The sequence below is a fragment of the Mobula birostris genome, chromosome 13 (genome assembly GCF_030028105.1).
Source record: "Mobula birostris isolate sMobBir1 chromosome 13, sMobBir1.hap1, whole genome shotgun sequence".
Classification (NCBI taxonomy): domain Eukaryota; kingdom Metazoa; phylum Chordata; class Chondrichthyes; order Myliobatiformes; family Myliobatidae; genus Mobula; species Mobula birostris.
In genome coordinates, this window is record NC_092382.1 from 48,526,022 (window position 1) to 48,539,671 (window position 13,650).

Sequence of the window (13,650 nt, forward strand, 5' to 3'; positions counted from 1 at the left end):
AGGCATTTGGTCAGCGGTCGGGAAATGCAATATGGCTCAGGAGGAGAAGATGAAACACGTCTCGGTGCCCCCATTGCTACGAGAATGGCCCCGGTTGCAGTTGCGGAAACCAGAACCTAGACCAAATCACGGCACCTCCGAATCGACCTCGGCGTTCCCAAATGGTTCTGCCAGAGAAGTATCGGAGGACTGCGTTGAAGTCACTTCTAAGGTTCAAAGGTTCAAAGGCCCAAAGGTACATTTAATGTCAGAGAAATGTATACAATATACATCGTTTTTCTTCTCAACCACCCACGAAAAGTACCCAAGGAATGAACGACGGTTAAATATTAGAACCCCAAAGCTCTTCAGCTCCCCTCCCTCCCGCGCGTAAGCGGCAGCAAGCAACAATGGCCCCTCCCCTACCAGGAAAAACAATATCGGCGCCCACCACCCAAAAGCGTCAGCAAGCCAACAGTAAAGACAAAGACTTGCGGTGCCCCAAAGTCTACATTGTTCACCCGGCATTCGGCAATCCACAGGTTCTCTCGCTCCCTAATAAGGCAGAAAGATGTGTTACGTTTCACGTTGAGAAGGGAGACATAACAGACAACTCACTGGCTTACGATGTTAAAAATCTGTTCCGTCACTTATTTCGAGCTCTCTGCCCAAAGATATCCGGTCTCCGGCGCACCGCCGTAGATCTTCCGAATCCCCCGACACCCTCGGAGCTCCTGAAGTGACACCGACCTTGCAAACCCCCATCTCCAGACCCCCGAGAACCTACGACTTCAAAGGCGAGCCGATCTCTGAAGCGGAGCCCTTGGCGTGCGGAACAACTGCCCGCTGTGAAACCCCGAGAGCGGGTCCTATTCCCGCCCAAAAAAAAAACAAAAAAAAAAAACACGTAGTCAGAGTGTAATTCCAAGTCCGGGTCTTCAAAAGAACCCCGAAAGCGTTCATGATGATCCGTTTTACTGGCCACGAATGGTGCCGGAGGCTGAGAAATACTGCAAGTCTGGCATTCGATGCGTATGGCGGAAGGCGCTGTCTACGCGGACAGCTCCCTTGTCCCATTTGCCGAGTGTGGCACCCTTGGTCCTGGTGTGTATGGACCTCCGGTCTATAGAACCCGATACCTGCAACACGGCGAATGTCTTAGTCATCACGGCCCACTACACTAGATATGCACAGGTTTTCCATACCAAGGACCAGAGTGCGTCCGAGGTAACCGAAGTGTTATGGGAGAAGTAGTTCATTTACTATGATCTCCACAGGTGGATACATCGTGATCAGGGACGAGATTTCGAGAGCAAATTCACCCAAGTGTTACTGAATATGCTTACAGCCGAGATGTCGAGGACCACTCCCTATCATCCAGAGGATGATCCCCAGCCAGGGAGGTTTAATCCGACCTTGCTGGACATGCTCGGGACGTAAAGCGAAGACGTATCGGAACTATGTTCCTGATATGAGAAGCGGGCTTCGGAGTGAGCTGCAGTCGTCACCGCCAAGCAGAGCCAAGGAAATGAGAGGAGTTATGTTCAGACGGCGAGGTCACGCGGTGGAGAGTCAGATGTCAAACGCATCAGTTTTCCGTGTGAAACTAAGGGCTGGAAATGGGCCTGTCACTATTCTCCATCGGAAGCACCTTCTGTATCTGGGCCAAGGGGTGCAAGCTGACCCAGAGCCGGACCTGGAGCCTACACCCGGTAAGAGGACTCTGCGGAGACGCGCGGAGACTACAGGGCCAGCAGCAAGAGAGGTTAAGCTGGTCCCCAGACCTGAGAAGGATTCTGATTCGGAGGATGTGGACTTGGACGTATAATATATGCTGCTTTTTGCTAATCCCCATTGACCGAGCAAGGGTCTCGTCTCCTCTCCCTTCTCGCGCTGAATCAGGTGGAATTGGGGGGCTATCTGTGGACAGCCTGGGTTGAAGCGGGGCTTAACTAAGGGACATAGGAGTCTGAGTTGTAGGTGGGCACGTATGATAGGCCGGGGAAGCCCTGGCAGGTAGACCTGAAGCATACCCAGTAGTGTCGGAAGCTGAAGAGCTAGGTGAGCGGGAACGGAGGTGTCAGAGAATTAGGAGACTACCGGGTAAGCTGGCCTATGTAGCACCACAAGAACACCGTAAGGCCCCTACCACTTTGGGTAGCTATGCCACTGGCTTTTACACCTGAGTTGGACTTTGTTGCAGGAAGGGTTGGCAAATTATCTGAAAGTCATGAGGACATAACTAAATTTGGTGGGAGGTGGGAGTAGAGTGTAACGATCCTGGAGAGGTTTCTCTGCTAATGTAATGGTTTCTCTGTGCGCAGTGTTTGGGTTATAACTAGAGATTACGGGGCTTTGGAATGTGCGCTGGCCAATTAGGGGAGATGTGCTTTTCTTGTCTTTCTTCTGTGTCCGAGTGAAGGTTCCAGTTCTTTTGCTTGGGGAGAGAAGATGCCAGAAATGGGAAGTCGAATGGTACTTGTATGGAACCGGACGGTTATATAATTATAATTTTTTTTGGAGATAACTAAGGAGGGAGGAGTTCGTGTCGGTCAAAAAGCGAATAAAGAGAAAGAAATGTGGAAATATTGAAAGCATGTTACTTATCAAGGTTTGCAATGTTCAACACATTAGAAATAGCAGAGTTAGGAAACCAGATACAGTCCTCTGCAGAAGAAAAAAATATCGGAATCAGATACAGACTAACACAATTGGTCGGAACTCATCTATGAATTCAATTAAATTCGTGAAGCCCATTGTAAATTCCACGAATTTGATTATTGACAGCATTAACTATATCTGAGGGAACACAATAAAACTGAGATCTCTGCTGCATATACCAGATGGTTGGACGCCATGACTGGCACAATGTTATTACAACTTGATGCACACCAAGTGCCAGTGTGGGCATCAGATTAAGAAACAAGGGTGTGGGGTAAAGAAGTCTTGTGTAATATTAGAAGTCGTGCACTAACCAATAGATTACTGGCTACGTGTGATGATAGTAAAGGAATATTTTATGTCGGTATGTTATTTCATTTTCCCTGACATGGAAATAATTGAGCCTACAATTTGAGAAGAGTTTGCATTGCGGGAAAATATCATGAGTCATTGTCTATTCTGCCTCTAACTAATGAGTTCTTCTTACAATGCGCTTTGGGGGAACAGGCAGATTATAGCCACAAAGAAAAAAAAAACGAGTTATACCAAGGGGTAGAAAGAGTGTCCTTTCTAAAGTTACAATATTGTAATTGGGAGCATGAGTTCAGAATTGGATATAGGAGGACAAATTTGCCTCATCCAGCAGGAAGCAGAGTAATGAAGGGAAACCTCAAGTTCCAACGCACTAATACACTAATACAGCCGATATTTCTGGGACCAGATTCTTACTGAGCTGCCACCGATTACACTTTTGATTGCAGACTGGACACCAGTTGTGGAGGAGGCAAAGAAGTTAATCCATCAATGGACTAAGCGCACTAAAATATTACTTTTAATTAATTATTAATTGAGGACATATCAAGAACATGATTTGCGGAGTCCTCTCATGTGAGTTCATTGTTGGGGTAAGTTAAATTATCCCCTCTACTGGAGGAGCCTGATCATTTACGAGTAGAAGTATTGCTGGACCTGTTGCTATGGGACCTGACGCTCCTGTCACTCCTTCCGGACAGCAGCATGGAGAAGTGAGCATCACCTGGGTGACGGGCGTCCCTGGTGATGAATGCTGCTTTCCGGTGATTTCACTCCTTGTCGATGTTTTCAGCGGTGGGGGGGATACACATCTGATGGACTGGCTGCATCCACAACTTTCCATTGTTTATTCTATTCAAGGAACTTGGTGTTTCATACCAGACAATAAAGCAACCAGACAGGGTAATCTCCACTATACTGGTCTAGAAGTTGGCCTAATTACAGTTGACATGCTAAATCTACACAAACTGACGTAGTATAGAGGGTAAATATCGCTAAGTCTTTCCAGGATAACGGCGAGCAAATTCTTCTCCTCTGAGCGTCTACACTAAAAGTCCCAGTCAATATGGCGGGTATTATCCTCCAAGATCAGATTTTTTTTTTGTCAGAACCGGGAAGGAGGGGTGACAAATTCACCACAAGCTTCAATTTAATAGCAGTGTGTTCACAGTGTTCACAATGTTGTTTACAGTATATACATAAAATGCCTTTGGATTCCCGTTAATCCTCCTGACTCTAGTAATATCTTCTCACTATTTACAATCAAACTTGCTGGTAGGTTCCTTATGTTCCTCCGTGACCCAGTACAATTACAGCACCCCACATCCGGGCGTGAGCTAAGTTGCAAAGTGGAATTCGCTCGGTCGCTGATGCCAGTGATGCCGTCGGAAACAACTGTAAACAACTGGTTTATTACTCTGAGGTATCGCACATAAAATGTGATGGAACTCAGCAGACCAGACAGCAAATATAGAAAAGAGTAAATTCTGATAGTGTGTGTTGTTTTCTATTTCCAGCATCTGCAGATATTCTCTCGGTTTAGTTCTATAACTCTGTTCATCACATAGTTTCCATTTATACACAAGTGGGTTTACAGAGTAGGGATCATGAAGGCAGCTTGATGGCAATAATTTACAGTAATCATTTCTAACTTTTAATGAGTTTCAAAATCCGATTCAATGGGTATTTCAATATATTCTTAATTTCTTCTCCGAATTTGCTCTGGGTCAGGGCGTAAATAAAAGTGTTGGTGCAGGAACCGAGAATCTGCAGCATTCCCGATATTTCTTCAGTGAGGTAGTGGGGATCTGTTACAGAATAATAAACAAAACTCATTGAAATCCGTTGATAGATATAAAATGCCTGCCGTGTTACCCAGCACAGTATGAAACTAACGGTTATGCTGAAGAGCAAAACGATGGATTTGCGTCGGTTCTCCATCTCCCGGTCCTTGTCATTCTCTCCATTCCTTCGTCCCCGGAAGCCCCGGCGGGAACGGCTGGCTGCTAGAATCTTCCTAACAGTTCGAATATTGAGCAGCAAAATCAGAAAGAATGGGACACAAGGGGTTAAAATGCGGTGAAACATTGAAAATGCCGCCCATGAGGGAGAACTTTTGTAGTTCGATGTATAAACACAATACCAGGGAACACCATCAATTACTACCAAAGGATCGTGTACAAAGCCCCAGGGGACCACACTCCAAACAGGCCAGCGCACTCACTGTCCCGATAACCACCGCCGCCGTTCTCTCGGTGCAATATTTTGTTTTCAGCTTCTCACAGCAAATAGCCACAAATCGATCGACGGTGAAAACAACAGTCAGCCAAACAGAGGCCGCGGTGCTCGAAAAAATTAACCATGCACCGAATCTGCACACAGGAGTGATGAAAAGGAATGATCGGCGAAAATAAATCCAAGCAGTCCAGGTCAGCAGTGGATTTGAGATAACCATCAAGAGATCGGCCGCGGCCATTCCCATCAGGTAACGATTGACACATTTGGACAGACCGCACTTTCCCCGGGACACAATCACAATGGCCAGCAGGTTCGCTGGAAGAGAGACAGGGAACAGCAAGTTGAAAAAACACTGACCGAGGCCAATGCAGCAGTGTGAGGGGATGCTCTAATAACTCCGTGATATTGTTGCGCTTAGTCGTGGAAGGGTCCAAAGAGGGCGCAGATCTGGACGAGAGAGAGAAGGATTTTACACTGTAAAATAAAATCAGTATAATTTGTATACGGATTCATTACTGATGACCGAAATGTGAAGTGGCAGCGGAAAGTGAAAACTGGGTTATTACCTCCTCAGAGTCCGTACTGGATGGAACATTTTCTAACGGCGCCTCCGCGTTTCGTGTCATAAACTGAATAATCCGCACCCTGACTGCGGGATACTTCCGTGAGACAATCATCAACTTCCATGGCTCTCCCTGTCAGGACAACCGAAGGACGGTACAGAAAAAAAGAAACGGGAAATACGGAAACACGCAACCAGACAAAACAGAATATGTGGGATAAACTGTTAAATTGTATCTTCTCATAAATGTTCTCAGAGGGGACCCTGAAAAACCGCTTAAAATTTCTCTTTCCATTCAAGCAGATTAGGGTTTAGTGTTTAAAGTGTTTCCCAGTCTCTTTCTTAATCCAGTATTTGCCACCTCAGTGACTTTACAACAGCATATTGACTATTACCACAATTACAACGCAATCTGACACAACGTGAGAGAGAGATAGGACACCTCCCATTGAAACCTTCACAGGGAAGCAGGGGAGAGGAATTCATCGTCCAGTAGCCAACTCCGTGTCGCTTTTAGATAACGGTATCGGTGTGAGATGTAGATAATATATAATACATTTTAGAGCATTGATAACAATGAAGCCACACGGCGGTTCGGTTATGATAGTTGGCTTAGCAACGACTTCGCTGAGTTGTCCATCAACTGCTTCACAGTCAGTCACAGCGCACACATTTATTAAAAATCCACAAGTTTCAAGCTACAACGTGGAACTCCTCACATTTACAGAAGTGTTACTACCAGTCGAAGCTTTGATTGTTGCACCTCACACGACCGCTGACACACAAATGCAGACAATCAATCGCATAAACACCGGATGCAGTGTAAACACAATATTTGTGATTTCAGTGCAGCCACTACCGGACCAAAAGCAGAGAAACCCGAACATCACACTGTTGAACCGAAGCAGCTGAGAGAACTCTGTCTGATCCATGAATTCCAGTATCGCTGAATTCCAGCATCGGTTTGTTTTTAGATCTGGACCCCTAAATACACATTCCCGGTGTTCATTACATTCCTGAAATGTGGAAGACTGGGAAAAGACATGTAGCAGTGGAATCCAGCGACAGAAACAATCACAACATTGGAATCCAACTTCAGTTCCCACCTACAGAGGCTGAAACGGCGGCTTACCGGGAATTCCAACGGCTGAAATAAAAGGATAGTAAACTTCCCCTATTCTCAAGATGACTGGATACCCCATTTCACTGAGAACCTGACCTGTCGCTCCTGAATTCACAGCTCCGGCAGAAACTCTGCGCTGATGTATTCAAGACGTTCCTGATTTATACAAAGGATCAGTCTCCAGAGATACCTCTGACTAATTTCATTAGTTAAAATTACTTGAACAAACACTTTAAATCAACACCATTGACTCTGATGTAAATATTGGGCAGTTTGAAGAGAAATATATCAAAATTCTTGGGTGTTACGTCAGCTGTGACTCATTTGGTGGAAATAATGTCGATGTCTGAGTTTTCTCTCGGAGCAGCCAATTTACAGCGTTCATGCTTTTGTTGGCTAATTGTTCATCAGCAAACAGATTTCACCGACACCGTGCTTCTGTCCCTTCGGTTTCCCATTTTCAACTGTCCTATTGTGCTTCAATTCCCTCCTGCCCCTACCTCCCCCACACACACATACACACACACACACACACACACACACACACACACACACACACACACACACACACACCCATACATACACAGACACACACACACAGACACACACACACACACACACACACACACACACCCATACATACACACACACACACACACACACACACACAGACACACGCACACACACACAGGGACACACACACACACACACACACACACACACAGGGATACCGACAGCTCATCAGTTCCACTGTCTCGGACAGAAGGCATTCAGTTTCACACTGAGCATAAGCCAATTACACATTCCACTGTTACACTGAACCACCCACGTTCGTTATCTTAATTGCATTCTGTATCACTGTGTCGTACAGGTGGAGAGACTGAACCAGATCCCACATCCCCACAAACTAATCCATCCACCTGCATGTTGTCTATATCCCTTCGTTCCCTGTGTGTTTCTTTGCCGGTCTAAGAGCCTCATGAACGCCACTGTTTCACCTACCTCCAGCACCACCCCAGAAATGCATTACAGACACCCACAACTCTTTGTTTGCTTTCTTTTAACGACGTGTGCTTTGAACGTTTTCCCCTCTCACCGAACTGCATGCCTCCTGGTATTCGGTATTATGATGCTGTGAGAATGATACCAGCTTCCTACTCTATTTACGAATGGTATAAACATTTCTGTCTCCATTTCTCTTCTGGCACTCTGCGAAGAACAATACAAAATTGTGCAACTCCTCCTTCCCAAAGATTCGGCATCCTTCCTATAACGGGGCGACCGAAACTAAATGCAATATTACAGATGTAACCTGACCAATGTTTTATAACGCTGCAGCATTGCTTCCTGAGTCTTGAACTGAAACCCTTTATTTAAAAGGCAAAAATGTCACACACCTGGGCAATGGGGAGAGTGACGTATCAGTGTGATGCTGCAGAACTGGAAATGAGGAAAGAGAAAAAATAACGAGGGGCACGGAGATGGCAGATGAACCAAGTGAATATTTTGCCCAAGACTTCACTGTGGAAAGCCGGATGTTAAAGGCTGTGAGGGGACAGACGTGAGTGCAGAGACTATAACAAGGAGAGTGTGCAGTAAAAGCTCAAAGACCTGAGGGTGCATATGTCAGCCGGATCAGATACTTTATACTTTATACGTTTTGTCGCCAAACTAATGATACCGGAACATACAATCATCACAGCGACATTTGATTCTGCGCTTCCCGCTCCCTGGAGTACAAATCGATAGTAAATATTAAAAATTTAAATTATAAACCATAAATAGAAAATAGAAAATGGAAAGTAAGGTAGTGCAAAAAAAAAAAAAAAAAAAAAAAACAAACAACCAAACAAGAGGCAGGTCCGGATATTTGGAGCGTCCGGCCCGGATCCGGGTCAGGAACCGTTCAGCAGTCTTATCACAGTTGAAAAGAAGCTGTTCCCAAATCGGGCCGGACGAGTCTTCAAGCTCCTGAGCCTTCTCCCGGAGGGAAGAGGGACGAAAAGTGTGTTGACTGGGTGGGTCGTGTCCTTGATTATCCTGGCAGCACTGCTCCGACAACGCGCGGTGTAAAGTGAGTCCACGGACGGAAGTTTGGTTTGAGTGATGTGCTGCGCTGTGTTCACGATCTTCTGCAGCTTCTTTCGGTCTTGGACAGGACAACTTCCATACCAGGTTGTGATGCACCCTAGAAGAATACTTTCTGCGGTCATCAAAAAAAATAGTGAAGATTTTAGGGGACAGGCCAAATTTCTTTAGTTTTTGTTTCAGGAAGTAATGGCGCTGGTGGGACTTCTTGCCAGTGGACTCTGCTTGGTTGGACCAAGTCAGGTCACTTGTGATACTGACCCCAAGGAACTTAAAGCTTTTGACCTGTTCCACTTGCGCACCACCGATGTAAATGGGGTCGTGTTGTCCACTGCTCTTTCTGAAGTCAACAACCAATTCCTTCGTCTTTCTGACGTTGAGGGATAGGTTATTGTCTTCGCACCATGCCACCAGATTCTTTATTTCCTCTCTGTACTCAAACTCATCATTACCCGAGATACGGCCTATAATTGTTTTCTGAGCAGCAAACTTATATATTGAGTTCGATGGAAACCTGGCGACATAATCATGGGTGTACAGTGAGTACAGCAGGGGTCTGAGTACACAGCCTTGTGGGGCACCGGTGCTCGGAGTGATTGTAGAGGAGAGCTTGTGCCCGAGATTTACCGCCTGGGTTCTGTCTGTGAAGAAGTTGAACATCCAGCTGCAGATCTGAGTGCTAAGGCCCTGGTTCCGGAGCTTAGGAATCAGATAATTTGGAATGATTGGATTAAAGGCAGAGCTGTGGTCAATGATAAGGCGCCTTACATACGCGTCTTTATTCTAAAGAGGAATGTAGAGCCGGAGAGATGGCATCTGCCGTTGACCTGCTGCTCCATTAGGCGAATTGCAAAGCGTCGTGGTTGACTGGTAGGCTGTGGTTGATCTGTGCCAAAACCAATCGCTCGATGCACTTCATAGCAATTAATGTCAGAGTCACGCTAAGGTTCTGAAGCAAGTAGCGCTCAAGATTGTGTAGGCATTAGTAATGATCTTTCAAAAATTAATCAGGCAGAGGACTGAAAATTGCAAATGTCTCTCTGCTCTTTAAGAAAGCAGGAAGGCAGCAGAAAAGAAATTATAGATCAATTAGCCTGACAATAGTGATCGCCAAGGTTTTGGAGTCAATTGTCAACGAAGAGGTTGTGAAGTATTTGGACACACAGTTGAGTACAAGACAGGACAAAGTCGGCATGGTTTCCTAAAGGGAAAATCCTGTCTGAGGAACCTGTTGGAACTTCTTGTGGAAATTCAACATTCGATACTAAAGGGGACATGGACGTCTATAGTTAGACATTCAGAGGGCCTTTGACAAGGTGCCACACATGAGGCTGCTTACCAAGTTAAGGCGCCATGGTATTACAGGAAAGGACAAGGTGGATGATCTTAAAGGGAGACTCACCTACTGCAGGGAGATGCAGAACTGCTGTGTATTCTGTTTCACCGACACCTGGCTCTCCCCTGCCACCCCCGACTGTGCCATCCGACCGGAGGGATTTTCGATCCATCAGATGGACCACGCGGCGTCTTTGGGCAAGACGAGGGGAGGTGGTGTCTGCCTACTGATCAACACTGTGTGGTGCTCGGACACAGTGGCACTGACAAGCTCCTGAAGCCCGGACCTGGAACACCTGTCGGTGAAGTGTCGTCCCTACTATCTGCCACGGGAATTCACTTCGGTCATACTGACAGTGGTCTACGTTTCCCCCAGGCGGACGTGGAGTGTGCTCTGAACATACTGTATGCCAACATCAGTGAACTTGAGTCCAGGTATCCGGAGGCCTTGCTCATTACAGCCGGCGACTTTAACCAGGCCAACCTCAGAAAGGCGCTGCCAAAGTTATACCAACATGTCTCCTGCCCCACTAGAGGCCCGATTGCACTACCCAGTGTGAGACGTGGGGACAATGTGTGAGACTCTCAGGGTCGGTGAGTGGCAGATTCAGCTGCGTGACTCTGTGAGCTTGGGTCCTGGGATATCACTGTTTTTGATCCAGGTCAAATGGACCCAGGGATCGAGCTGCTTGGGCTCATGAGGTGTTGAGCGAGTATTTCTGGTCTGGGATCAGATGTTTGTTTCTGGAGTTCCTTTGGAAGCAATGACTGCTAATCTGAGGAGAGGATGAGCTGCTAATCCATCCTCACAGGGAGAGGCTATGAGTAAATAGGCTGTTCTATAGACCCTTTAGTTTGGCGTTCAAACTGTGTTTGGAAATCCACCCCCTTCACTGTCGCATGCCTGTCACTCCGTAGAAATCAAGCAGAATCTCAAGCTTATGGAGATCTGCACGAAAAAGTGAACATGTTTGAGGTCTGTTATGTACTCCTAGGAGGTGGACTGTCACTTTAAGATGCCGAGAGAAATGGTCTGACTTTTGGGACACTTTTGGATTTCTACTGTCTGCAGAATTGCTCGGTTGCTATGGAGAGCAGCTCATGTTATGGTTTCTCTGCAGCGTGTTTGTTTTTTTCAAGGGCACTTACAGACACGGAGAGACAGATGCTCAGAGTCAAGTTGGATTCGGTCAATGAAAGACATCAGTGAGTGAGGTCCTGGTTTAAACTTTCAGTAGCCCAAAGGGGTGAGTTGAAATCGATCTGGAGTATTGATAATTGACTCTCACAAGTGCTGCAAATGGAAGTTTGCAGAATAGAGAGGAGAGGAACGTTTGAAACAGAAGAAACCGAGTGACAAAGACGTCACTGTTTGGACTCTCTCTCCAAGTAGCTCGTAAGGGGTGAGTCTGAGTTCAATTCGAATGTGAAGGTGTGACTGTCACGTAGTTAATCCACAGGAGTGGGTTCTCTGGTGAGGGGAAACCTGCCACGTGTGTGTTACCCTTGTCTAGCTGTGGTAGTTCACTGAAGAAAGGCACCCCTGTGGAAAATCACTGTTGGAGGTATTTCGTAATTTACGGAAATGGATAAGTGGCTATCACGTTGTGGGTAACCTTGTGGAATCTACCGGTGTGTCAACCCTTGCCTGGGTGGTGGTTCCCTAGAACAGAGTTCCCTTTGTGATAAGCTACTACTGGTGATAATCCATACGTGGATTCTGTTTGAGTATCCTGTGACCACCACTTTGGGATGACCCATAGCTGAATTCTGGTGTGGTACCACTTGTGTTGAAAGGATATTCGTTGAAGATCACTGTCGGTGATACTTCGTGTGTGGGGTGGAACAACTTCGGAGATAAAACCTACTCTGCTGTTGTTATCTTGTATTGTTATTGTGGGATCTGTGGAATGTCGATGTAATTGCCTTCTCACAACATTCGCCTTTTGGGTCACAAATATCTCTCATTAATTAACCTGAGCATTGAACTGAACTGTCTTACCTTCCATCGTAAGACTGTACCTTTTACCACCTAAGTTTGAAGAAGTTTGGGTTTTATATTTACACACCTGTATATATGCAGAAACTGTGCTAACCTGTTGGCTTTATCTCGTTTTTAAATCACTATATTGCGTAGTTACTAATAAAAATTAGAGTGTTTTCACAGCAGAACCAGTCTCCAACTGTGTTCCATTCCTGCTGGCTCCTTAAACTCATTACGGGGTACGTAAAAAGTCATTATGGCAAAACGTTATTAACCTGAATTGTAAAGTTTATTCCTTTCCCCACAGCTGTTCCTTACCTGCTGAGAGTTTCTGGAAATTCCAGCTTCTTTTTATTACATTCACCCTGCAATGGTTTATATTTCCTGAAATGGACCTCATTTAACCTGGAAATGGAAATAGCTTGTTCTGTGATAGTCGAACAGTAAAGAAAGCACAAATTTTCCCTATAAATTATCTTGGTACCAATTTGTTATTCCTGGAACTGTTGCTAACAAGGTTTACAAGGATAATCTCAGGAATGATCGGCATTATGTATGAGGAGCATTTGATGGTTCTGGACCTGTGCTCGATGGAATTCGGAGGGACGGTGGGGTGGTGGAGGGATGTATGATTAAGAAAACCTACTGAAAACTGAAAAGCCTGGACACAGTGGACATGGAGAGGATGTTTCCATTAGACGGAGAGCCTGTGATCTGACAGCACAGTCTCAGAATAAAGATGCTTCCCTTTAAAACTGAGATAAGAAAATTTTTGGCTAAAAGATGTCTGATCTGTGGAATTTGTTGCCATTTGGGTATATTTGTGACAGAGATTAATATATTCATGATTGCTAAGTAGCTTTAGGGTTACAGGAGGAAGGCAGGAATATGGTGTTGGAATAAAACTCAGCCATGGTTGAGTGGTGGGGCAGACCAGATGGATCGAAACACCTAATTCTGTTCCTGCATCTTATGTCTTACCATGTCTGAATGATGGCTCCTTCTTATCCCATATCGTTTTGTGACGTGTGAGGGACAATAAAAGATTGCTCACTGAGATAATTATACTTGCCTTCAACATTTAAATTTCAGTGAGTTTTGTTCTTAGCAACATTAAGCAGAAATGTTTGGTTCTCCTTTCTATTGTTAATGTGCTTAATTATCTTTCATGTTAAAGTTAGACCTGCGGTGAGAGATTTATTGGAAGAAAAACCCCAACTGGAAGCAAAGCACAACTGAAGACGAGAGAACAGCAACAAGTGAACCAGCCCGAGGATTGAGAGCCTCAACTAGCGAGAACCCATCTGACTTGGAAATTCCAGTGATTCAGACAGGAGAAAGTTTGGTGAGTCTCATTTACTCAAACAC

The 13,650-nt window shown here is 45.5% G+C and overlaps 1 protein-coding gene across 1 annotated transcript in view; it reads left to right on the forward strand.

Moving 5' to 3' along the window:
- The first annotated feature begins 1,363 nt into the window (after positions 1-1,363).
- LOC140207930 (uncharacterized) overlaps positions 1,364-13,650 on the forward strand; it is an 82,912-nt gene continuing 70,625 nt past the window's right edge. Inside the window, exon 1 of the mRNA XM_072276468.1 lies at positions 1,364-1,801. Within this exon, the coding sequence (XP_072132569.1) occupies positions 1,364-1,801 (438 nt within the window). The remainder of the gene's footprint in view (positions 1,802-13,650) is intronic.